The 24923-nt window shown below is 29.8% G+C and overlaps 1 protein-coding gene across 6 annotated transcripts in view; it reads left to right on the top strand.

Moving 5' to 3' along the window:
* The window catches only part of LOC122520526 (GTP-binding protein RAD), a 31002-nt gene extending 8356 nt beyond the window's left edge, over positions 1-22646 (top strand). For all 6 annotated transcript variants that reach the window (XM_043640588.1, XM_043640587.1, XM_043640589.1 and 3 more), the window contains 4 exons: positions 15689-15904; positions 20876-20958; positions 21438-21621; positions 21937-22646. In XM_043640588.1, the coding sequence (XP_043496523.1) occupies positions 15689-15904; positions 20876-20958; positions 21438-21621; positions 21937-22241 (788 nt within the window). In that variant the 3' untranslated portion in view covers positions 22242-22646. The remainder of the gene's footprint in view (positions 1-15688; positions 15905-20875; positions 20959-21437; positions 21622-21936) is intronic.
* The last annotated feature ends 2277 nt before the right edge of the window (positions 22647-24923 follow it).

Consider the following 24923-nt stretch of genomic DNA (forward strand, 5'->3'; position numbering starts at 1 on the left):
TAGCATGATTTTCACGGAGTATATTACCTTATCAATCATTTAGAGGTTCCATCCAGTACAATTCTAAAAGCTTTTCAATGTTTATAGGATATTTTAATTAACATTATTTTCATAGAATGATAAGACACTTTCGATTGTTTACATATTCATTGGAAAAACATTACAATTTTTATGGAATATTTCAATTAGTAAAATTATCATAAAGTGTGCACAACATTTATTATTATAAATTCATTTTGAAAAGAATTCTTGGATATGTAATATATAGTATGTAGGATTCTTGAAAAAATTGGGCCGTTGAAAAACTGACTGGACCGGGACTCGAACCTACGAAATCTTCTGCTTTCCGGGTGACTGTTCTTTAACCATTTGAGCTATCCAGGGCCCACCGTCTAATCTCCTCACGAATGCCTATTTAAGTGTTTGGCTTGGAGTAGTATTATTACACATAGTATTATTACAAATATAATTTGACATGATTTTCATAGATTATACCACATTGTGTGTCTATCAATAACTGAACTCGTTCAATGATTTTCTCTTGAAATTTTGGTAAACAGGAAGTTAGGGATACAACATTAGAGAAAGAGAGAGAGGACAATATTTGCTATAAATTGATTTTACCGTAACATTAGATGTGGTATAATGAGGATCGATCGGTGAAAGTTTCAAAACAGTTTCGTAAAGTTTGAAACCCAAGGATATTGTCGGTATAATAAAATGAGGTATGTAGTGTACTGTAAATTGGCAAACAAAAGACGACGACAGTAATTTAAACGTTAAGGAGATCGTGTGTTAGTAGTTCTCCGGTGCCAGATGGATCGTATAATGTTACCTACCATCGGGGATGATGAGGGGAGGGCCAAGAAAATTTGCCAGCTATCGATCCCAAGTCGTTTCGAGAGTCGTTGCATCGTTTTGTGTGGTCTCGATGCGTCATTAGATTTAAAATACTCTTCTTCTTCTTCTTCTTCTTATTCTTCTTATTCTTATTCTTATTCTTCTTAGATATCTTCGTATATACATTCGAGTTCGAATGCAACCAAACCACAAAGAGATATTTTCTAATATTTTTCTTTCTTTCTTTTTTGTGTTTACCAAACTTTATCTTTTCTGACATTACTATGATATAAGAAAGTGTGTCATATGTATGATATTAACAATAGATAATGTATTTTTCGTAGTATTTTTATCTTTTTTTATTTTTGTTTCCTGTTTGGAACAGATTTCGTATTATGATGTTATAATAATAAAATAATGTATTAGGAATACGTATTATTTATAATTTTTGTATTTTTTAATTAATAACGTTTAATAATTTATCGTGCGTAAATTCACACTGTAGTTTATGGATTTAATAATAATAATAAATAATATATATTAAGAGATACTTTTAAAGAATTTTGTTCTTTTGATATTTGAAATAACGAAAAACAAAGAAATAAAGATGTTTTAGAAGATGATAAGAAGGGTGGAGATAGATAAAAATTGAGTGTAAATAATAAATTGAACGATACCATAACGTTTATCTTTGTTGCTTGCGATAAAAGTCGGAATTACTAGGGCGATTGGTTCTCCCGTGTGATAAAATTGATCGACAAAATCAAACACGGCATATATTTGATGTCAGTTAACCGAGGGAAAATATTTTGGGCACGTACCAGAGAGAGAGAGAAGAGAACTCTTTTGTGGTACATCACCCCTCAAGAAAGGGTCGTTATCGAATTAACGTTTTCGTCTTTTCTTCGATCCCTACAGAATATTCGGACGTTCATCATCGATGCTCTTCTGCTCCTGTGGTTGCTATAAAATCAAATCGAATAAATTGAAAACTAAATCAAGCCACACAAATAAAGAAATAAAATAAAATAAAATAAAATATAAATAAAAAGATTTCGGCCAAATTAAGTAGACATTTTACAGTTACTGTAAAAAACATTTATAAACAAACAAGCGTATAGAAATAATAAAATATTATCAGTTTATTCATTTACATGTTGAAAAAAACAAACTTTGATAAATACTACACCCTGTAATCAGTTTTGTTGTGATATTTAATGAAATTTGAAATCAGCCGGGCGCCGTATAGGCGCCGCTCGAGTTGACGCTTGCAATCAGTCGGGCGCCCTATCGGCGCCGCTCGAGTGCAAAGGGTTAAAAGATCGCATAAAACGAGGGAGACTTTTAGCTCACGCTTAGCGAATGCTATACGAATCTGTCGTATAAATCTTATGTTGCCTTCAGGAAAAGCTACTACGTCCAGTCAAATTTATCGTTCAAACGTTTGGCCAATGAAACAAACTCCTCTGGCATTTTCTAGTCATCTTTCTTTCAATATATATGTGTGTAGATACATATGTGTGTATTCTTTGTTCTCTTTCTCTTTCTTTCTTTCTTTCTTTATGATTAAGCCTATCCCAAAATAGATTTTCTTGAACAAATAATATGGACAAAACGAAATTTACTTTAATCGAATAATTACAGTCACCTTCGATAATACAAGTTGCACTTCGCGTTGCAAACTCAAACTTAAAGGGTGATGTATTAAGAAAAATCGAATTTTTGGTTGAGTTGACACTTGAAATCAGCCGGGCGCCGTATCGGCGCCGCTCGAATTGCTTGAAATCAGCTGGGCGCCGTATCGGCGCCGCTCGAGTGCAAAGGGTTAAAACATCACAAAAAAACACGTAGTTACGAATACATCCAAATGATTATTTTCTTTAACATAATAACGTGTAAACTCAACGTGTATAAAGATATCAAAATTACTGTACATCCTGTCTGTAACATTTAAAAAAAAAAAAGAAAAAAAAATAGAAAACTGATTTACTTGAACAAAATAAAACGTTAAAGTGTGTTAACGTAAACGACGTTATTTTCTCCGTTGCATAAGTTCTTCCATTTGCGCTTGCATTTGTTTTTTGTTTTCCTTTTGAGAACTAATATCCCTGTGGCCGTTAACCTTCCTAGACACAATCAAGAGAAATGTAGCGGACAGTGGATAAATTGTAGAGGAAAACACCCCTCGTAAAGCGAACGACGCCTAACCATAAAGTCATCAAGATCGTGGATCGATGATGCACGCACGCGCAAAACTATCGGTACTGAAAGAGTATTCTCGTTTATGTACGTACATACTTATATGTACACGCACGTGTGTGTCTGTATGTGTTTCCGTATATACACGTGTGGTCTTTCTATCTTTCTCTCCTTTTTTGTTTAGTACAAAACCAATAAAATTTTATTACGTAATATCTTTGTTATTTACGACGAGCTAAATACAATAAAAATATCATGAAGTTTATAAAATGATACATGTGTTTATTAACATACGTTTATATATTGTATATGTATATATATTTGTACTTATATAAATTATACGTATTAATAGGAGTCATGTTATCATAATACAATGAACGAACCGTTCGTACCTTCGTTAACCTGTCATTTGAAATTATTCGAACGATCTCTTATTCGTTGAAATCGTTCAACGTTCTTAAAGTGTCCCAGATATTTCAGAGAAATGTATAAGTATTTTATATTTTCTTCTTAACTGTGTCATTTTTCAATTTTCTCGTACGCCGATCTCTTTAAAAGAAAATGCTTTTAAAGCAGACCATTTGATTTCCGCGTAAATTTAATTTATACACATACACGCGCGTATATGTAAGATTTGAATTTTGTAGGAACAATCTATCAACGCGTTACGATTAATTTTTTATTATCACATTTTCTTTTCTTTTCATAATCTATTCGAGTGTTAAAAAATATGAGAAATTTTTCTCATTCGAATTCTTAAACACTCACACGCTCACGTTGATACATTTGTATTTGTATTTGTTGCCAAGTACGAAATGTAGATATGTGAATACACATATATACTTGTGTACAGATACATATAACATATGCATATCAAGAGTAATATATTTTCCATAGAGTAAATCAAATTTAAGAGTAATTCGACTCAGCTCAGAGAACGCATGCGTCAAACTAAAGTCCTCCTTGCAATCTCGAACATCATAAAATTGCAGTATAATAATCGTATAGACAAGCAAGCTTAATATCGCGTCTACTGTTTTGGTGTTATGCGAGGCAAATGCCGTACGGTTATTATTTGATGCACGTACGGGGGTAGAATTTATTTTCATTCCTTACACACATTTGCATTCTCTTACGCATAATATTTACTAGAAATGCCACGAGTTTCTGTCAAACCCTTTCTTCTTCTCTTTTGAATTAGAATTTTATTCGTCGTGGAGAAAATTTGTCGATTGTCGGTCACACACACTGACGCATACACCTTTCTTCGTGATTAAAAGTAAATAAAAAATATCAATGGAAGGAATAAAAATATATTTTTGCAGGCTGGATCATTAAATTTGTAAATCATTTAAAGAATTTTCTGTGTTTATTTTGTACAAATACTTTTGCTTCATTTTTATTTCATTCGGATTGTAAAACTACGAGTTTTAAAATGCGTTTAGCCCACTTTGTACGTGTACTTAACTTTAATGTATGCATAAACGAACATTGCTTCGTTAGAGTAATCAGAAAAAAAAAAAAGAAAATGATATTAAAACTTGTTAAACGTAAAACAAGTGTGCATTTGTTACACGCTTATGGTACGTGATAAATAACTTAGGGGTGCAGCGGCTGTTAGTATTTATTTATAAGTATCTCAGAATCCGTTTTCATACGTCTATAAATAATTCTATCGACTTTCCAGCTGCACGCAATGTTTTATTCATTCTTGCAATAAAACATAAAAGTGCGTGTAATTTTTCTAACGATTTTAATGTCTCGTACGTATATACGTGCACGGGAAATGATGAGTTTCGCTATTTGTTTAAAAAAAATCATTTGTGTACGTTTCCATTTGTAAAAGTATATCTTTCAAAATACTATCTAAACATTATTTTTACTATAATACATATTTCTTATTTTTCTAATTGTTTATTATGCATATTGAATACAAACAAGTAGAAATATTTGAAATTTTTCTTCACGATTTCATTCCCATTTCAAAAAATACGTATCGATTGTTACACCAATTGATTATTGATTAAAAATATTTCATCGTAAAATTAAATATTAATCGTATAAATGAAATATTTTTCATCAATAATCAAATTATCATTTAATAATCAAATTAAAAATCAAATTATCACTTTTTAATAAAATATTTTATTCAAAAAAACTATATCTTATGATTTTCACGCGTATATATATCCATATACAGATATCTGTAATTCTTTTTAATTGTTTAATATGTATTTCAAAAACCTAGAGTGTTTGATTATTGATTAATTACTAAAAAAATATTCTTTTATTTGTTTCCCTTGAAAAGTACGCCTTTAGAAATGTTGTCTAAAAATGGCAACGACTGCACATATATAGACACACACACACATATATATTATATCTCTAGGCTCTGTATATACATATACACGTGTACATGTATGTAGTATATGCATTGTATTTAAGGTAGGTATTATTTTCGTTCGAAACGCGAGGGTGATTCTTCTCTATCGGCACACGAACTCCAAGCGGTTTTTACCCGTCCTATAGTTTTTCGAGCGTACACGTTATTCCGCGTGATCTTCGTTAAAGGAAGAAAAAAAAAAGAAGTTCAGTTTTAGCGATGGCTGAGGGCAAATATGTATATCGTCGATATACTCTCTCTCTCTCTCTCTCTCTTTTTCTCTCCTTTTCTCTTTTTCTCTTTCTCTTTCTTTCCCTCTCTTCCATAGCATGGAAAGTTATTAATTACAGGCATGGTCGACCGAGTGAAATAAACTGAAAATTCCTTTCAGGGTTCAGCGAACACTTTCACGAACAACGTTTCGTCGTAACACGACGTCCTATTCCATTTTTTAATTCTTATTCTTATTTTATTTATTTGTTCTCGTTGTTCCTTAATTTTGATCGTTAAAATATTTTTCATTCCATCTATACGAATATAAAAGTGTTTTCCCCCATTCGATAAAGAATCTTTCTTTTTTTTCTATACAAATCTAATGGATTTTCTGGCTGGTTAAATTTATATTTAGAAATATACATTTTTTTTGGAATATATATATAAGTGTATTTAAATTTTCACATATTTTTCAGGAAAGTTTTCGTTAGATTTTTAGAAAACAATCAAATGTTTCGTTCAACAATTCTCTGACGAATAACTCTAGTGATTTTTATCGTTTAGTTTGATTTTTTCTCCATCTTTCTATTCTTTACATTTGTTTTTAACCCTTTGCACTCGAGCGGCGCCTATACGGCGCCCGGTTGATTTCAAGTATCAACTCGAGCGGCGCCTATACGGCGCCCGGCTGATTTCAAGTTCCATTAAATATCACAACAAAACTAATTACAGAGTGTAGTATTTATCAAAGTTTGTTTTTTGTTATAAAAAAAGGGTTAATCGAGCTTGCATCGTAAATGTAGAACATTTATTTTGCATCTTTCTTTGTTTTTGTTTTTCGTTGAAAACTATTATACTCTACCCTCGAGGAGGTTCTTGGTTTCAGCTTTTACATTACGATATGTACTTACTATCGATTCTTCCAGTTCGATTACGCACAACATTGTGTAGGACAGAAGGAATAGTTTACTTAGCGTGAACGGACACACGTTTACGGGCTTGGAGCCAAAATAACATGTGCAACATCATACGAATCATACTCGATGGATGGGGCCGGAAAATTGGACGACATCTTCGATCAAGATTACTTTGGGGGAACTTGACTTTATTCTAATTATATCTTTTCTCGTGGGCGTACTTAAAAGTATTCATCTAATTTTCGGGTCAAAACAGTTTAAGTATCTAATTTATTCATATCTCTCACATTTGATTTCTATTCATTATTATGGTTTTAATAGGACAAATTTATTTCATTGATTTGCTAATATTTTACCTGACATTTTCAAATCGAGCATGATGCATTTATTTATGCAAGGGAGGGAAGGTAGGCTGTCAAGTTTTGAATTACTGCAAAGAAATTTGTATATATTTCTTTTTACGTGCTTGACGGAAAACAATTGTTTTTATTTTAGACTGAAAACTTTGAAACCCACTCACGTATCTTGAAAATTCAATGGGTTGAGAATTGAATCATCATCTTACTCAAATTCATATATTGTAAATGCTTCTCTGTAAAATTAATAATTCTGAATTATTGTTAGTTAGATTATATATGAGTCATTCAAATTTTACTTACAAAATATTTCTAAATATTAGTACCAAAGCATTTGGTTGATAATTAACTTTTTATATTGAAATTATATTTTTTTTTTAAAATTAAACTTACAATATTAGTGCTATTAAATGATGCCAATTTGTATGTTTTCATTGAATAAGAAATTATTATGCATATATAATAACTTTATTAATTTTTTTTTTTATATTTTGTTATGTCGTGCATATCGTTTGGCAAATGAACAATCCAAATATATTATATATATTCTACATATGTTTTTTGTGTTCGACCACAGCAGAAATATTTTCAACGATATTTCAAATATTCTCACGTGTTTGTGTATTTTAGTATCATGATTCCTAAGTAGTTTCAAATTTCCTCATACAAAATCTTCTGTACAGTCATTCTTCAGTGTTAGACAGTATGCATAGATATATCTATTGAATTCTCAGTAGATGAAAACATTGTGTGTTTAGTTAGGAACTATTTTCTGAATTTACCAAATCATGAATTCGTGAATTTCGAAGAAGACTTATTGTGAGTAATGACGAATTCTAGGATATAATTTGAATCTCTATGTTTTATTTTTCCCATACAAATGTTAATGGATTTTTCCTCGAAGTAATCATAATAAAATTGGGTCAACGAATTACAATAAAACGCATAGCAAATTGTTGGAATATATTTTTTTCGTTAACCATCATGTGGATAATAAATACACATTTCCGTTTATAATTTTATTAATTATCATTTATCATATGGAAATATTTATAATTTTATCTCGAATTTAGCGTGTAACAAAATTGGATCAATTGAATTACGATTAAATTCGTATTTAATTGTTTATTTTAATATGTATAATAATAATAATAATAATTTTTACTATTACCACCGGTAATGCGAGTAATTATACATTTTTATTGATAATTTTATTTATGTATTATTTATCACATGCAAATATGAAAAATGTTTCTTCGATTAAAATTGGATTATAAAACTCGACTAACGAATTACGATAAAAAGTCTATGGAATTATTTATTTTAATATATATATATATATGTTTCCTCGTTAGCTCATAATTAATTTGCCTGGTCATTTCTAGAAATAGATTTCAATTTGTGTTTGCGATTGCGGTTAGTTCACGCGTAGTATGTATTCGAGTACCTATATGTATTCATATCGTGCGTTTCTCAATGCAAACAAATACAGGGTGTCCATAAACGATGAACTTTAAGAAATTTCATTAAACTATACTATTCATTGACATGTGGAAAGATCACTGCCTTTTTTTTTTTAATAGAAAAAAAAATTCAAATTTCAATTATCAAAGTTTAATATATTTCATTATTCGTGTTATTAGTCACATGATTGACAAATACGTCCTACGGTGTTTCTAGTTAAACATAATTGCTTTATAAGATAGAACTTGTGTCGATCAAATTGAAGTTTACAGTTACGTTCACAACGATGATAATAGATTTTGATTTCGTGATTATAACGTGAATTACATTGTGTCTTATAAATTGACGCCATTTTCTAACTTAAAACAGTTAGCTAGATTCCAATTAACTAACCTAAAAAAAAACTAGCAAAACTAAACTCTTTAAAGTATTGCGAGGTTTAAACAGTTTTACCTTTATATTATCTAAATATGCGTAGTGAGACCATTTTTTTTTTGTACTACTTCGAAAAAATTAAAATGAATTGAAGGACAGAGATTTAAAACAACGCGAAAAGAGTTCTCTTGTATTTTTTTTTCCTCTAATTGAATAACTTTAATAACTGTGTATCTTTTTGTTCATTTCTTTTTTATAAAATTATAATTACAAGAATGGATTTAAAATAAGAATCTACGTTGTGTTAAATTTTCATGAGAATATAATATCTGTCGGGCTCTCAAATTTTTCTTTTCTTTTTTAATTTCACGCTTCAAAGTGTTAATTTTTTTTTTCTTTTTACAGAAAAAATGCACTGTTTCTTTGTATAGGAATTTTTGAAAGATACAAGTTGAGTGTATAAGTGTCCTCTAATGTCACAAATATACACTTATGTGGTATATCAATTTTTAATAAAAAATGTTAAACATGAAATGAAATTTCCTCTAATTAAAATTACATTAGCTATCAGACGAATCGAATCACGTAACAAAATTTTATGATGGCAATTAATTAACGTTTACGAGAGGCCGTGACTTGAGATCGTTTATGGTAATTAATTTCAGAAGCATTTGATATTTTTTTAATTTTGAATATAATTTATATTAATATTGAAAAAAGAAAAAAAAAAAGAAAAAGAACACGCAAATATATTAGAAGCAAACGAGAGTTTCATAATTAATCGATATCGGGCGACGAGATTCGTAAAAGTCTAATAGAAACTATTAGATTATTTCATTATTAACAAGAATAAAGTCTAATTGTAACTTAATTATCTTTGGTTAATTAGATAAAATAAAAAATACATGAAAAATAATAACAAAATTTTGATTGTACTTCGGTTGGTTACGTAAAAATTACAGTAGAGTTCATGTCTGATTACGTATCGACTCGTATCACTTGTCATAATTCATTAATACAAAGATCACTCTCTAATTGCTATCTTTTCGAAATATAATTATTAAATATTAATTTTATTATATATAATATCCTTAACAACACATATTTACAATAGAAATACGTAAACAATTAAAAACCTGTAAATCTTATTTTTGAATGTGATAAAAAAAGAAAAAAAAATTCATTTCGTACGTTCACCTAGAATATAATTTTTATTATAACTTATCGCACTTCTAAATTTGTACGGATGGTTCATTAACACATAAACCTACGTATTTACGCCTACGATAATATGCATACACTTCCATATATCAAACAATTAAGCCAAGACTATTAAATGCCCTGGTTCCTAAAAGCTTTCAAACGTATAACCGTTTAATGGACATTAAACACAATTGAGTGCACCTTTAGAAGTGATCGAGAATCTAAACACGTAGCTTAGGTTAGAGTGAAGCTTCTTAACGTCTAAGTAATTTAGTATTGTAAAGTAATTTATGCGATGCAAAGCAATTTAAACATTGTATGAAAGCATACCGATAGTTTAGAATCATGATTGTGTTAATAGTATAACCAATAAGACATCGAAAACAATTTTTATATTATTTTCAAATAATGTTAATTTAGAAAAAAATTCGATAGAAATAAAAATTCAACAATGCGAAATGAACAAGACAAAAAATGCATTGTTTCGTATTTCTACGTGTAGATAATAATTAGATAGAAAAAAAATGCTTATAATATTTGATCGATTAATTATAAATGTAAAATTGATAAATTGATTCCCCAAATCAAGGATATTAATTAAAACTAATTTCTTGCTGGACGTATTCTTAAATTGTAAAGTGAAGGATTGCACATCTACTTTTATTGTAATATTTTTGATCAGATCACAAAAATTCAACGCATAAATTTCTTATTAGAGAATTTACTAATTAACGATTCCACCTTAAGCAATATTTATTCGATTCGCATAATGGAATATGTTAGTGTTACGCTCTAAAGGATACGATAACGAGCTACCACCTACCATTTTCAACATTTCAAATTAACGTTCGAGTGATGTTTGGCCAAATTATTTAACCTGATAAATAGTGAATATGTTTGACGAAGCGATTCAAATAATTTAAATATCTCTCTCTCTCTCTCTCTCTTCTTTCTGTTAATCTGAAAATAGCCATGTTATTTTTATAATATATTAATATATGTATGTGTGTGTGTGCATATACATATATTAATTATTATCATCATCATCATACTTGAAATTCTTATAATTCCAAAATTAATCATTTACCAATTCATGTTGATATAATTTAATTTATTTTACCTGCATACGAAGAATAATCCATTTCTACAATTTGGTCATATATTTTTCTTGAAATCAAACACACATACACATATAATGTATATTATGTTTACGATACTCATTCAAACGATTTTCTTTGATACAATCCTAACGAGCATTCATTAATGAAACTTGCATAAAGAATACGTTGTATGCGTGTACTTATGTAGAATTGTTTAAAAACATTAGACTCTAACGCAGTACGCACGAAAACACGATTTGGCAAGCATCGTCGATCGTTTGACCGTTTAATCTTTTATAAATAGAAACTTTGTGTGTGCTTCATTTATTCAATGGTCAAAAGTGTTACACCTTTTACCTGTATCCACATTTTTATAATATCTTAACAATTGAATATTTTTAACATTGTGTAATCCTATTCAATAATTTTCATATTTACTTATTAATAAACATTTGTGATAACAATTCGTGTGGAATAATTGAAACAAACAATGAAGATATATGTATAAATATGTAGGATTCGTGAAAAATTGGGCCGTTGGACTGACTGGACCGGGATTCGAACCCGGAATTCCGCTTTCCGGGTGACTGCTCTTTAACCATTGAGCTATCCAGGGCCAATGTCCAATCTCCTCACGAATGCCTATTTAAGTGTTTGGCTTGCATCCCACACATGTAATTGTATATGAACAATGTACATTCCATTTATGATATTTTTCTAACCTTTAAACCTTTTTCTACGTGCATTAATTGATCGTTACGAAAATATTGATGTATTTATATTTGTGCTTGCGACGTAATTGCATTAACAATGATAACATAAATGAATTCTATTTTGACAAGTATCGCGAACGTGATAGTAGTTAATTACAATTCGTTTTTCACGCTTCGCAAAAGTTTTTCAATTTCCTACCTTTTGTTCTTTTTTTTTTTTATTTTTCGTTTGTCTGTTATTCTCTAAATTTCAACGATTCGCGAACACGTAACTCGACGTTTTTAAGGATGGGTCGAACATTCTCTCACTATTATTAGTTTTTAAATACAATTATCACTTCGTTTTTATTATTGATTGCAATTTGTATGGAAACAAGAGTATAATTTTGTAATAAATAATTATCTTGGAAATAATTCAAATGTGTAAGAGCTAATTCTTTAAGTTAACCAAAAACGAAGAACATTTAAATAAATTATATTTTGATAGTGTTACACACACACACATATATTTATTAACATATATAATACAAATCTATATTTATATTAAATATATGTTTGTCGTCGTAATATTATACTATTATTTAGCGAAGAAAATAATAGAACTTGTCTATGTGTACGTTCATTAGAATATTATTATGGTAATTTTAATCTGTTGTAACCGTGGTAAGACAGTAGTAATGGTACACGATGTGGTCAGGCACGATCTCATAAGCGGTTTCACAGGAATGCATGGATCCTCGGTGAATTATGCTGTAATACGATTAACCCTATCAGAGATCGAGATCGAGAGAGAGAGAGAGAGTAGAACGTAATGATCAATCTTAATCATTTTCCGTCTGATGTGAGAATCCTCGTTAATGATCAAATCAACTCGTTTGCAATGGAAGATTTTCTTAACTATCCTTCTTTTTGAATATCGAGTATTTTCCGTATATCAACGAGCGAGATTGTATTGAAAATTAAAATGATGGATATTAAATAAACAATATTCTATTTAATAAGATTTTGTAAGATTTTATCGGAAAATTATATAATAATTATTTAAGAGTGCATATAAGTATATTGCACATAAAACGAGATTATTTACGAATTAATTCAAATTGCATAAATTGATTTTACAATTTACTTTGTAACATCAATAATTGTAATATATAGTTTATTTGTTTATAATTTATTTCAATAAAAATTGTAAACTTCCGTTGTGTTATATATTGTTTATTTGATAATCAATTACTAAAAATAAAAATAATAATAATAACAATAACAAAGTATCATCGAATGAATAAATATACAAAGATAGTGGAAATGAAATTATTTGAGCCCACTTTAGCAGGGATGTTCAACCGCAAAGGGTTAATAAAATATGAATAAAGAAAAAAAAAAGGAAAAGAAATAAAAACAATAGTATCAAACTAAAGGAATAGAATCAAAATGGTGAAATAGAATTCATAGGAAATTCATATGAAGAGCTTCCCAACTTTCTATTCGAATCGATTCGCGATGGCTTTCATTCGGTCTACATACATACATACATGTATACATATATACATATATATATATGTACATATGTTATATGTGGAATACTACGTAGGTTGAAGTTGTGCACGTTTCGTTAGGAACAAAGATTCAGCACAAAGCTCCAGCGAACAGAACTGCTTCATGGACAGCCGTGAGCACTCGGATATCGATGTTCTCAATCGTTCTGTCCAAACAGGACGTTCGTTGTTTTAGCTTTACAGTCACGGCTTGACAATAAGCTTTCTCTTCTCGAATCCACTTCCTTTTTGTTTTTCTCCCCAGTATTTTCCCTACTTCAATCCGTTTATCCATTTAACTAATCAACAATAAAAAAATGTATAAAAGCAAAGTGTTCGATTTCATCGTAGAAACTCGACACGATGAGATTTCCAATCTTAAACGTTGTTGTTGCATCGTTAAATTATTTTCTAAATTATATATTAAATTATTAAATGAAAAAAAGAAAAAAAAAAGAAAAGAAAGAGGGAATTAACCGTTTGCACTCGAGCGGCGCCTATACGGCGCCCAGCTGATTTCAAGTGTCAATTTGAGCGGCGCCTATACGGCGCCCGGCTGATTTCAAATTTCATTAAATATCACAATAAAATTAATTACAGAGTGCAGTATTTATCAAAGTTTGTTTTTTTCGACATATAAATGAATAAACTGATGATATTTTATTATTTCTATACGCTTGTTTGTTTATAAATGTTTTTAAAGTACCTGTAAAATGTCTACTTAATTTGGCCGAAATTGTCTCGAGTTGCTGGTTCGCGCAAGCGAAAAAGGCCTCGAGTGCAAAGAGTTAAAATATGAAAATTATTTCTATTCATCTCTCTTGCTATTCTCTCGTTTCTTTTTTTTATTTTCTTTACACACAATCTATCGTTATCCAAAATGAAATCATTTTACCATTTGTCACGGCCGCTGTTGTCTGCCATTCAGTTCGCAAATTTTTTACGTTCTGTCGATATATCGCCACGAACTACTGGACGTACGTTAACTTTATTTTTAGATAGACCTAGAAAGTAAAAGAGAGAAAAAGATAGAAAAACAAAAGCGTTGTATAAAGTCGTACATCATCGTCATATTCGATCGCAGTCGCGCGCGTAGTTTTCTTATTTATTCCTTAATTACTTTCTCAATATCTTTTTTAAGTTTTTAAACAAATTAACCGTTTCAAAAACTTTTTTTCTCCTATTTTTTGATATACATTTTGTTCTTTCCTTCTTTATTTCATTTTAAATTCAACTTTGACTTAACTCGGTAAGTAATTTGTTCCACCTTCGTGTCTCTAACACCTCGAGCACTTTGTGCTTCATTTAAAAATAAAACACGAGGAAAATATGAGACAGAGTAAAAGGTCAGAAGTCGAGATTTCTTTTAAGAATCGAACCATTTTTTTTTATTTATACAAATCCGTTTGGAAAAGAACAAATTTTTCGCACGATTATTCGTCCACTTTCTTCCTGTCTTCTCTGTATTTTTTTTCTACACTTTTTTGTAACAAGATTTGCAATCATGCAAATTGCATACGTGGATGACCTTCAAGGAATATGATCTTTTTTGTCGATCGATATCGGTCGTGTTACTATATTTCACTCTAAGTACGTTATTTATAATCTATTTACACATTATTATCATGGATTGTTACACGAGAAGGGAGGTCAATTAAGCGTTAACTCAGTAATACAATGAGTATAAGTTCCTGGAAAAAAAAATAAAAAAAATTAAAAATGAAAAATAAGATAGAGGGTAGAAGGAAAAAGGATTGATTAGAAAAGAGAGAGAGAGTGTACTGATCGATTCCATTTTTTAATATCCTACAAAACAACAACTAAATTATCTCTATTATATTTGATTAACAAAAGAAATCATGTGTATTACAACGAGATTTATTATAAAAACAATAATTCAATGTGCGCACAAAACGCACGAAAACTTGATACGTGACATTTCAACGGAATAATATTTAATATAAAAACAGTAATAGAAAGAAGAAAATTTGGAAACAGTAGAAAGGATAACAATACGAGCTAGGAAAATCAATATTTCATTGTCAGAAAGTTACTTTTGTGACATATCAAGTTCTTCCATGCATCCACGGAATTACACATACGTACATACACATTATCAGTGATACACTATGACGAATATAGTATATTATTGTTATAAGTGAAATGATTAACCCTTTGCACTCGAGCGGCGCCTATACGGCGCCCGGCTGATTTCAAGTTTCATTAAATATCACAATAAAACTAATTACAGAGCGTAGTATTTATCAAAGTTTGTTCTTTTCGACATATAAATGAATAAACTGATGATATTTAATACATTATTTCATAAGAGAAGTAATAGTAGTAGTAGTAGTAATAATAGAACTAATTTATTATTTGTTTTGTTTCAGGTGTCATAAACAGAGGGGACTCATTCAAACGAAGAAGATCACGATCGAATTCTTTGGCACCTGCGGAACAGGAAACGGAAGAAACAAATACCATGCCACCGAAGGAGGTCATATCATATAACGTAGCCATTTTGGGAGCAAGGAGAGTTGGAAAGACAGGCTTGATTAGCCAATTCATGACAAGTGAATGTATCAATGCCTACGATAGGCAAAGAGGTAAACTTTATTTGCATTTCATTTAAAACTGTGTCAAGAGAATCATCGTCAAATCCCTGTTCATGTCGTATCCTATCGAATAAGTTATAGATACAACTCGTGAATGTACTTTCAAGAAAGGGAACAAAGTTAACCTAAAGAAATGACTTTAGAATCGACTTTGGAAATCCAATAACGGAAATAGAGATAGAAAGAAAATTATTCAAAACGTATTGGCCGATATATTCTCCGAGTCTTTTCCAATTCGATTCGACTTTTGTTTTATCCCCCTTCTGAAGTAATTGCTTTCTCTCAACGTAAATCCATTTACTTTTACTTTTACTCACTTTACAAAATTAATCTGGAAGGAAAACTTTTAGATAATAAAAAGCTGTAAGAGTTCTTTTTTACTTTTATCTCTTACAATTTTTAGAATAAAGTTTATTTCCGAATCAAATTAATTTTCAAGAGCTCGTTTGCTTTTTTTTTTCTATTCTTCTTTATATAAATATATATCTCACGTAAAAAGAAAAAACTTGATTATTAGCATAATAATTATAATTTGCACTTAAGAGACTGTTTATTGAAATCAAACGAAATGGAAAATCGTTGGATTGATTTAATCGATTTCTTAACAAATCTCAACGATTTATTACGCGTGTTTGCCATTAGATTAGATCTCGTACAGTTTATATGAACGCATCTTGTGCGTCTCCTCGTCAGCCCCATATCATTACGTAAACTTTACATATGTGTGTGGACGAATGAAAGGGAAATCAAGGAACACGAATATCTTCCTCTCGTATTCCATTAATTAATTTTGTAATTAATTTTGTAATTAATTTTGTTGTGATATTTAATGAAACTTGAAATCAGCCGGGCGCCGTATAAGCGCCGCTCGAGTTGACACTTGAAATCAGCCGGGCGCCGTATAGGCGCCACTCGAGTGCATTGCGTTAAATAACAACTGATCGTGAAAACTCTTTGGTAATGGTTTATCGAGCCTGTTTTGCCTTTTTACTTCGCACGTGTGATCATCTCTTGATCTATAAAATATATCAATAAAAATAAAACAAAAATTCATTCCATGGTAAGAAAGAAACGAAAAATAATTCGAAAATTAGTTTTAACTCGTATCGATTTTGTTCTCTCTCTCTCTCTCTCTCTCCATCTCGAAAGGGGGAAAAAAATTTCCTTCTTAAAAATATCACCCATAGTGAATATTCAAGCTGTAAATTTCGAATAATATAGAATTCGCGTGGGTATCTGGGTCGAGGATGCTATATACTTTCTCAAAATGACTTGAATTATCGTCTTAACTCTGTCAAGCAACACCACAACTCGATATTCCTAATGCTCTTCCACCTGTTAAAACAGAAACACATATTATACGCTCAGAATTCAATCTGATCTGAATATATTACTTAAATCATTTCAAATGTATCACCGAAAAGATATATATTATTACAAATTAGGGTTTAACAAGAGTTTTCCAAATGATTTTAAAGAATACTCAAAATTGATTACACTTTTATGATTCTTTTAGTTCTTCTTTTTTCTTAATAATAATCTTACGTAAACAATATTTGTTTATTTTATGGTTTTATCATTGCAACCTAAAATATATTAATCGTTTATTATTAATCGTTTAGTAGAATAATATAAAATGAAAAATCAAATTAAAAAAAAAATAAATCTCGCGCGTATAAAAAACTTTATCAAAAAGAAATGCAAAATACATTAAACAAACAAAAATCTAACATATATTTCATCATTTTCTATGAACTTTCTGACCATCCTGATACATATTTCGTAAAAACAAAATAGGAAAACAAAAAAAATAGATTATCCTTAGTTAATCCCTATTCTAGGATTTTCCAAGAGATTAAGTTAGTTATCACACTCAGTGAGTGAGTTGACGCGTAAAGTTTAACCGAAGTTCCTTTTGAGTGTTAAAGTAGAAGACGAAGTACACAATGTACGTATACACACTCTAGTTTGCGTTTGTAACACGTACCTATGTAAATACATACGTGTGTGTGTGTGTGTGTATATGCACTTTAACGCTAGAAAGATACATTTTCACACGCCCACGTCATATCGTTCGAGGGTTCCTAGATGCTGAGGGTTAAACCTCTTTCTTTTAGAAAGGTTTACTTGGTACGACGTGCAATAACAGTGATGTGTATAAGTTTACTTCGTTTTCTATATTCTTCTAATAAAAGATGAAACGTACTCGGGTAAAGTATACGCTTTTAAAAATACATTGTCGATTTACAAGTCAAAGAGAAAGAGAAAGAAAGCAAGAGAGAGGGAAAATTAGAGTGGTCCTTATTTAAATCATTTTGAAAATTTTTTCTTTCCCACCCCCACCCTCTTGTAAGTATCTTCTAAATACATACAAAAAATAATTCTTGTAAATTTTCAGCTCTTAATATTTTAATATTAACACGTCTCTCAGAGTCACCAAAAAAGTTTTATGCATATTTTGTATTATAAAAATCATAACTCTGGTTAAAAATTGATGAATCTGTAATTCCCCCCACCCCCACCCCCACGAATAGTATAGAGAAACAAATCATTTAACTGATTTCCCTTTCTTTATTTATTGTGATCTATCGATTGTAAAAGGAAAACCTTTTGTATCCGTCAAAAATATTGTTTTAAAGAAATTAAACGTTCGAGGAAGACTCGTATGCGCGCGAGTACCGAAAATCAGAAGTAAAACGGTTATGCCTGGCGGACTTTCCACGAAGGTATAGAGAAAAGAAAAGTGTAGGAACAAAAAGAGAAAGAGAAAGAGAGAGGGGGGGAAGGAGAAGGGGGGGGAGTAGTTGATCGAAAATAGCTGTGGTTAATTTTGCGTCGGTCCGTGCTATAAGCGTACATCATAGAGAGGGTTCGCGTCTGTTCATCGTCTGTTCTCTTTCTCACTTGCACCACTCGCACTCACACTTTTACTCACCCTCGCATATCTTTCTCTCTCTTTCTCTCTTTCTATTTCTCTCTCTTTCTCTTTAAAATCCTTTTTTATGAGTCTATAGTACCGTCCTTTGTCGGTTCTCTCTCTCTTGGTTCGTACAACCTATGGCGTCTGTTTTCTCGACAAAAGATGCCACACTCTTCTTTCCTTCCTTTTACTTCACTTTACTTTACTTTACTTTTACTTTACTTTACTTTACTTTTACTTTACTTTTACTTCACTTTATCTTCCAACCCAAACGTCATTTTTCCTTTTTCGTTTAACTCCTCGAACACTTTATCTATGAGTCCCGACGTAGTTAACGTCAGAAATAAATTTTGATTCCCTCGTGAGTACCATACGTGGATTCGAAATATCATCTTTTACTTTCTAATGATCAAAATGACGTTTTCGTGTAATCCTTCTTTATCTTCAGTTATCGTTTCCTTGATTTATTTTCAATTAAAACAGATTCTATAGCATATACATCGTTGTTTTAGTATATTTTAATATGCTTAATGCCTAGCTTTAAAAATCCATGTTTACGTACGGCACCGATATTATTCCGATTAATTTCAATCAATCATGCGATCGAAAGGATAACAACGACAAATATTGGAAATAATAATAATAATAATAATAGAACAACGAACCGTGTTTTCTCGATGAAATATCTTGATCAAGCGTCGTAATTGTTCGTCGAATACAAAGGAACATGCTTTGAGGATCGTAAAACATTTCTCAGGAATTTACTTTTCTATTGACAAAACAAAATTTCACGAAGAAAAAACATAGGTACATATATATATACACATACATACATACACGTATACAACCTAACCCGATTCGAATTAATTAGAATAAAAAAAAAAAAATGTGGCAGTTGGAAAAAAATTTTTTTTTTTTTGGGTAGAAATATACGCGCAAGTTGGATTTATTGCACGGCATACTTTGCTCTTTCAGTTTCCCTTTAACGAACTCGCTTAGTACCATCGTCATTTCACAAGAGAGAAAAAGAGGAAAAGAAATAGTAGTAAGAGGAATATTGCGAACGGTTAAACGTCGTGCTAAATGCGTCTGCCTTTATGATAGTAGGTAGAAACTGCTCCGGCAAGCATACTGACTACTGCTGAACGTTAACCTCCGTTTTCTGGCAACCATAACTGTGTGTAAGTCTTCAGCCAAGACATACAATAGCGATTCAACAAAGAAGGATGTGTTCAGAAGAGATTGACCCCTGAGTAGATCAATTTTCTTTCTATTTTTCTAATTCTTTCTCTCTCTCTGTCTCATTCTCTCTCTCTCGCTCTCTCTTTGTAATCAAATATCCTATTTTTTGTGTATTATTATTATTCATTTTTTTTTATGATTTAATTCAAAATCATACTGGAACAAATTATTTTAGACTCATTTAATATTCTGTTTTTTTTTTAACTCTCCCTTTTACTTTATTCTTTTACTTAAAGGTTCGAGTCACATTTCCTTTTCTCAAACAGCACACGGTTTTTATCGTTTGTTTCTCCGGAAGGGTTCACCCATCCATGTTACTATTGTGTTCACGTTGCTTGACTTTAGTAATCCCAAAAGGAAACTAATAATCCAACGTAGTTAGGCCGTTAACTTATACACACATATATATATTTTTGTCTACAAAATAATATTATTATACATTTTATACTAAATATATATATACATAAGATATTTAATTTGTAATTCACATATTTATTGTAATAGAATTGTTAGATTTGGTTAATAAATTCTAACAAACTGTGTTAATTAATTATAACACATGCAACAATAATTAAAAATCAATTATAAAAAAGAATTGTAACCATCTTTAAGTTTGAAAGTAATTGTGAATATATATATATATATATATAAAACTAAATGAGAAAGTAAATGAAAATAAAGTTGTTGGGTTCTCCCAGTTCTTTCCCTTTGGAAAGTTTCTCTTCTTCAATTTCTCTCTCTTTCCCCCTTTCTATTTCTCATTTAGGAAAGAATTCATCCTTCCTTGATCTTTGTTACAGATGTCCCGAGCGAACAATCCGTTTTTGTGAAACTCGACGGAGAGGAAAGCGAATTGATATTTTTAAATATCCCCAATCCAAAGGTAAGAAGAATATATTTCTTGAAACAAAACAAAAAACAGAAAAGAAAATATAATCAAATGAAAGAACTTCGAATAAAGAATCGAAATTGTTGAGATCGGTTATTGTGTACTCGTCATTTTAACTAAATTAGGCTAAATAAAGTAGACATTTTACAGGTACTGTAAAAAAATTTATAAACAAACAAGCGTATAGAAATAATAAAATATCATCAGTTTATTCATTTATATGTCGAAAAAAACAAACTTTGATAAATACTACACTCTGTAATTAGTTTTGTTGCGATATTTAATGAAACTTGAAATCAGCTGGGCGCCGTACAGGCGCCACTCGAGTTGACACTTAAAATCAGCCGGGCGCCGTATAGGCGCCGCTCGAGTGCAAAGAATTAATATTTTACAGTAGCTCCTGACCGATCTCAACAATGTGTAAGAATAAACGTTAAAATATCAACATTAATATTTGTTTTCATTGATTTCAGACGGAATTGGAGAAGATACCACCACCTGATGCTTTCGTAGTGATGTATTCGGTAATAGACAAGGCATCCTTTCAAAGAGCAGAACAATATTTGGCTTACCTTCGTGATCAGGATCTTGGTAAACCGGTCATTCTCGTGGGTAATAAGGTTGATCTAGCACGTTCTCGAGTCGTTCCATACTCAGGTTTGTAAGATCAAAAGAAAATAATATATATAAAACAATAAATATTTTCGTTTAAATGAATTTGAAACATCAACGAGAGAAACACCCTATTCTAAAACTTTCCAAGTTAGGTTTGTAATAAATTAACTCGAACGATCGTAAAAGATAAAGTAATCAATTTTGAAAATCGTTTCATTTGAAAACTTATTTTTCCCATCTTAAAAGAAATTGTTTAACCGTCCGATATAAATAAAATAAAAAAAAAAAATGTATTTAATCTTCTCATAATATTTCTCAATTTTGAATTTGTTTTTCTTTCTTTTTTTTTCTTACCAGACGGCAAGGATAAGGCTTGTAAGTATCGTGCAAAGTTCATCGAGGTATCGGTTGGTATAAAACACAACGTCGACGAATTATTGGTCGGTATATTGAAACAAATACGGCTAAAAATTGATCAAGGCCAATTGGAGAATCAAAGTGGTGGTAATACTGCGAGCGAGGGAAGCGGTGGTGGTGGTCATTGGTATAATAAATCTGGAGTTGTGGTGCGAGCTAGCATGAAGGCTAAACAAATGTTAAATTCTCTCTTTAGAAGAGATGATAGCAAATTTAAAAACTGCGAGGATCTTCACGTGTTGTAGACTGGTAACGAAAAAAAAAAAAAAAGAAAAAAAAGAAAAAAAAGGATAGACATTTTTATGGGGATTGGAATTAGGAGAGAGGTGAGGGGAGGTGCCTCTTTGCCTTCTTGCTGGATACGTATATATATATATATATATTAAACGTTACATAATAATTTACAAGTGTTACAAAGGAACATTCATTTGGGATTGTGCGAATAATAAAAAAAAAAAAATAACAAAAATAGGATATATTGAAAGAAAAGGAAGAAAATACTATATATATAAATATATAAATAATTAAGAATATATGTCGCTGATAACAGCCAAACGAAAGATACATTTTTATATTATAATCCAAGTGCCAATCTATTTCGTTTCAAATGAATCATTTTCTTTCTTTCTTTCTTACTTACTTTTTTTCAATCGAGTGTGTCAATCGTTTCACTCTCACTCCTCTCCCCCTCCCCCCCTATACGAGAGAGATTAATTTCGTTTGATTTAAATCTACGCTTAACGAACATATTCTAACGTTAAATATTCAAATAATCTTCTCGTTAATCACTATAAACGTGTTCCGTGGTTGTTATTATTATTATTATATATATATAAATATATATATTTATATAATTGTAAGATTTTTTTAGGATATATATAAGCTGTATTATATTATATTATATACGAAACGTAGTATTTCTCTTTAGAAAATTTGAATTTTCAAAGAGAGAAAACTAACGATTCGGTGTCGACCAAAGAAAAAATAAATAAATAAATAAATATGGATCAAATCGATATAAGAACGGACGTATATAGAAATGTCAAAGATGATTGGACCAGGGCATCAAATTAGCGAGCTATTTAAATTTATAAATTTCTGTAATCTGTACAATATGATATCGAATGAATTGTTTTTTTTTTCTTTTTTTTTTTTTTTTTTTCTAAGACATAAATTATAATACATATATATTTATTTAATCTTTATTACTCTCCCTTTTGCGAGTTTGAAGGGTCCGTTCCCTTTATAATCGTTTAACCAAAAGTCTTACCATATAGGTACGTGTAGGTATATAATAATGTATACATTATTATATACATATACATTTATATATTATATATTTAATCTTACTATTATAAAATACGAATGTACACTATTACATATAATATATTTCAAAGTTTTTCAAAGTATCGTGTTGCTGTTCTTTCGTGTTCTCTCTTAAATGAGCAAAAAACAAAAAAAAAAATAAAGATAAAATAAATACGATTCGTATTTAAAAATTTAATACTTCTCGGATTCGAAGAATAAATTTACTCTTATATATAATATATATGTATATATAAATATAAATAAATATATACTTATATTTTTATATATATATATGATATATATGCAATTTATTTAGGTTTTTATATTATTATAAGGCGACAATTTTTATTCGAAAAAAATAAAACACAAAAAAGCATAGAAATTAAAAGTAACAAAATAGGTAAAAACAAAATTAATAATAATAATAATAATAATAAATATCTTGTCGCAATTCATTTGTCGAATGTGTTTATCTAGTCATAAGTATAAGTATATTGTGATTGGTGCTAAAAAAGAAAAAATGGGAAAAGAAAATGGAAAAAAAAAAAAAAAAAAAAAAACAAAAAGAAAATAAGAATAAAAGTGTGTGTCTGTTCTCTTAAAATCTATCTGATCGCATAAAATTATCGTAAAAAAAAAAAAAAAAAAAAAAAAAAAAGAAAAAAAAAAGAAAATAAAAACCCCCTTTCATCCATTTATGTCGGATTCGATCATATAAGGACAAATGATCGATCGATTATATTCGTCGTGTGTTTTGTATGATTAGAAAAACAAAAAAATAAACAAATAAAAAAAAAATTAAGGAAGAGAGAAAAAGAAGAATAAAAAAAAAAAAATAAATGATTCTTTTTATTTGAGAATATATTTCAAACACAAATTTGTCAACAATTCTGTAGGGTGGGTGATAGGCGTTAAAACAATTTCTGAATAGATCAAAACTTCCTATATGATTTTGCAAATTAATTACTATTACTCGAGACATATCTTAATTAGAGATTTCAATTAGGCCTGCTGCAATTGTACAAGTTAAACTTGTAATTGTGCAATCTGAAAAAAAAAAAAAGAAAAATAGGCATAAAAGTGTCTCGAAATAAAAGTAATCGATTTTTGAAATCACCTGAGTACTTTTGGTCCGCTTAAGAACCTTTTGACTACAACTCTGTATAAAATAAATCAAATAGAAAAATTAAAGTAACTAAAGAAAAGGAAAAAAACTAAAAAAATTCTTATCAAGTGCCTTTACGTATTTTTGTAATCTAAACTAATAATATTCTAAGTGATTCCATGAAAGAAAAAAAAAAGAAATAATAATAATAATAATATTAATAATAATAATAATATATTACAAGGTAAACACGATTACTGAATATTTTATTAATATTAATTGTATACTCTTGGTTGAACTACGAATTGAATCAACTTATGGCAAATAATATATAATTCTACGTATTATTTTACGTACTTGTAATTAAACGTAATAAATTTGAAAAGAAGATACACGATCCCTCAGAGTCCGTTTAATGTTCGAATCTGAAAACATCAATGATCAACAACATCTTTCAAAATGCGTCTTCTATTCGACAGTTCATATGTAAACTTACATATATATATAAATAATA

The sequence above is a fragment of the Polistes fuscatus genome, unplaced genomic scaffold (genome assembly GCF_010416935.1).
Source record: "Polistes fuscatus isolate 324 unplaced genomic scaffold, CU_Pfus_HIC Scaffold4, whole genome shotgun sequence".
NCBI classification, from domain to species: domain Eukaryota; kingdom Metazoa; phylum Arthropoda; class Insecta; order Hymenoptera; family Vespidae; genus Polistes; species Polistes fuscatus.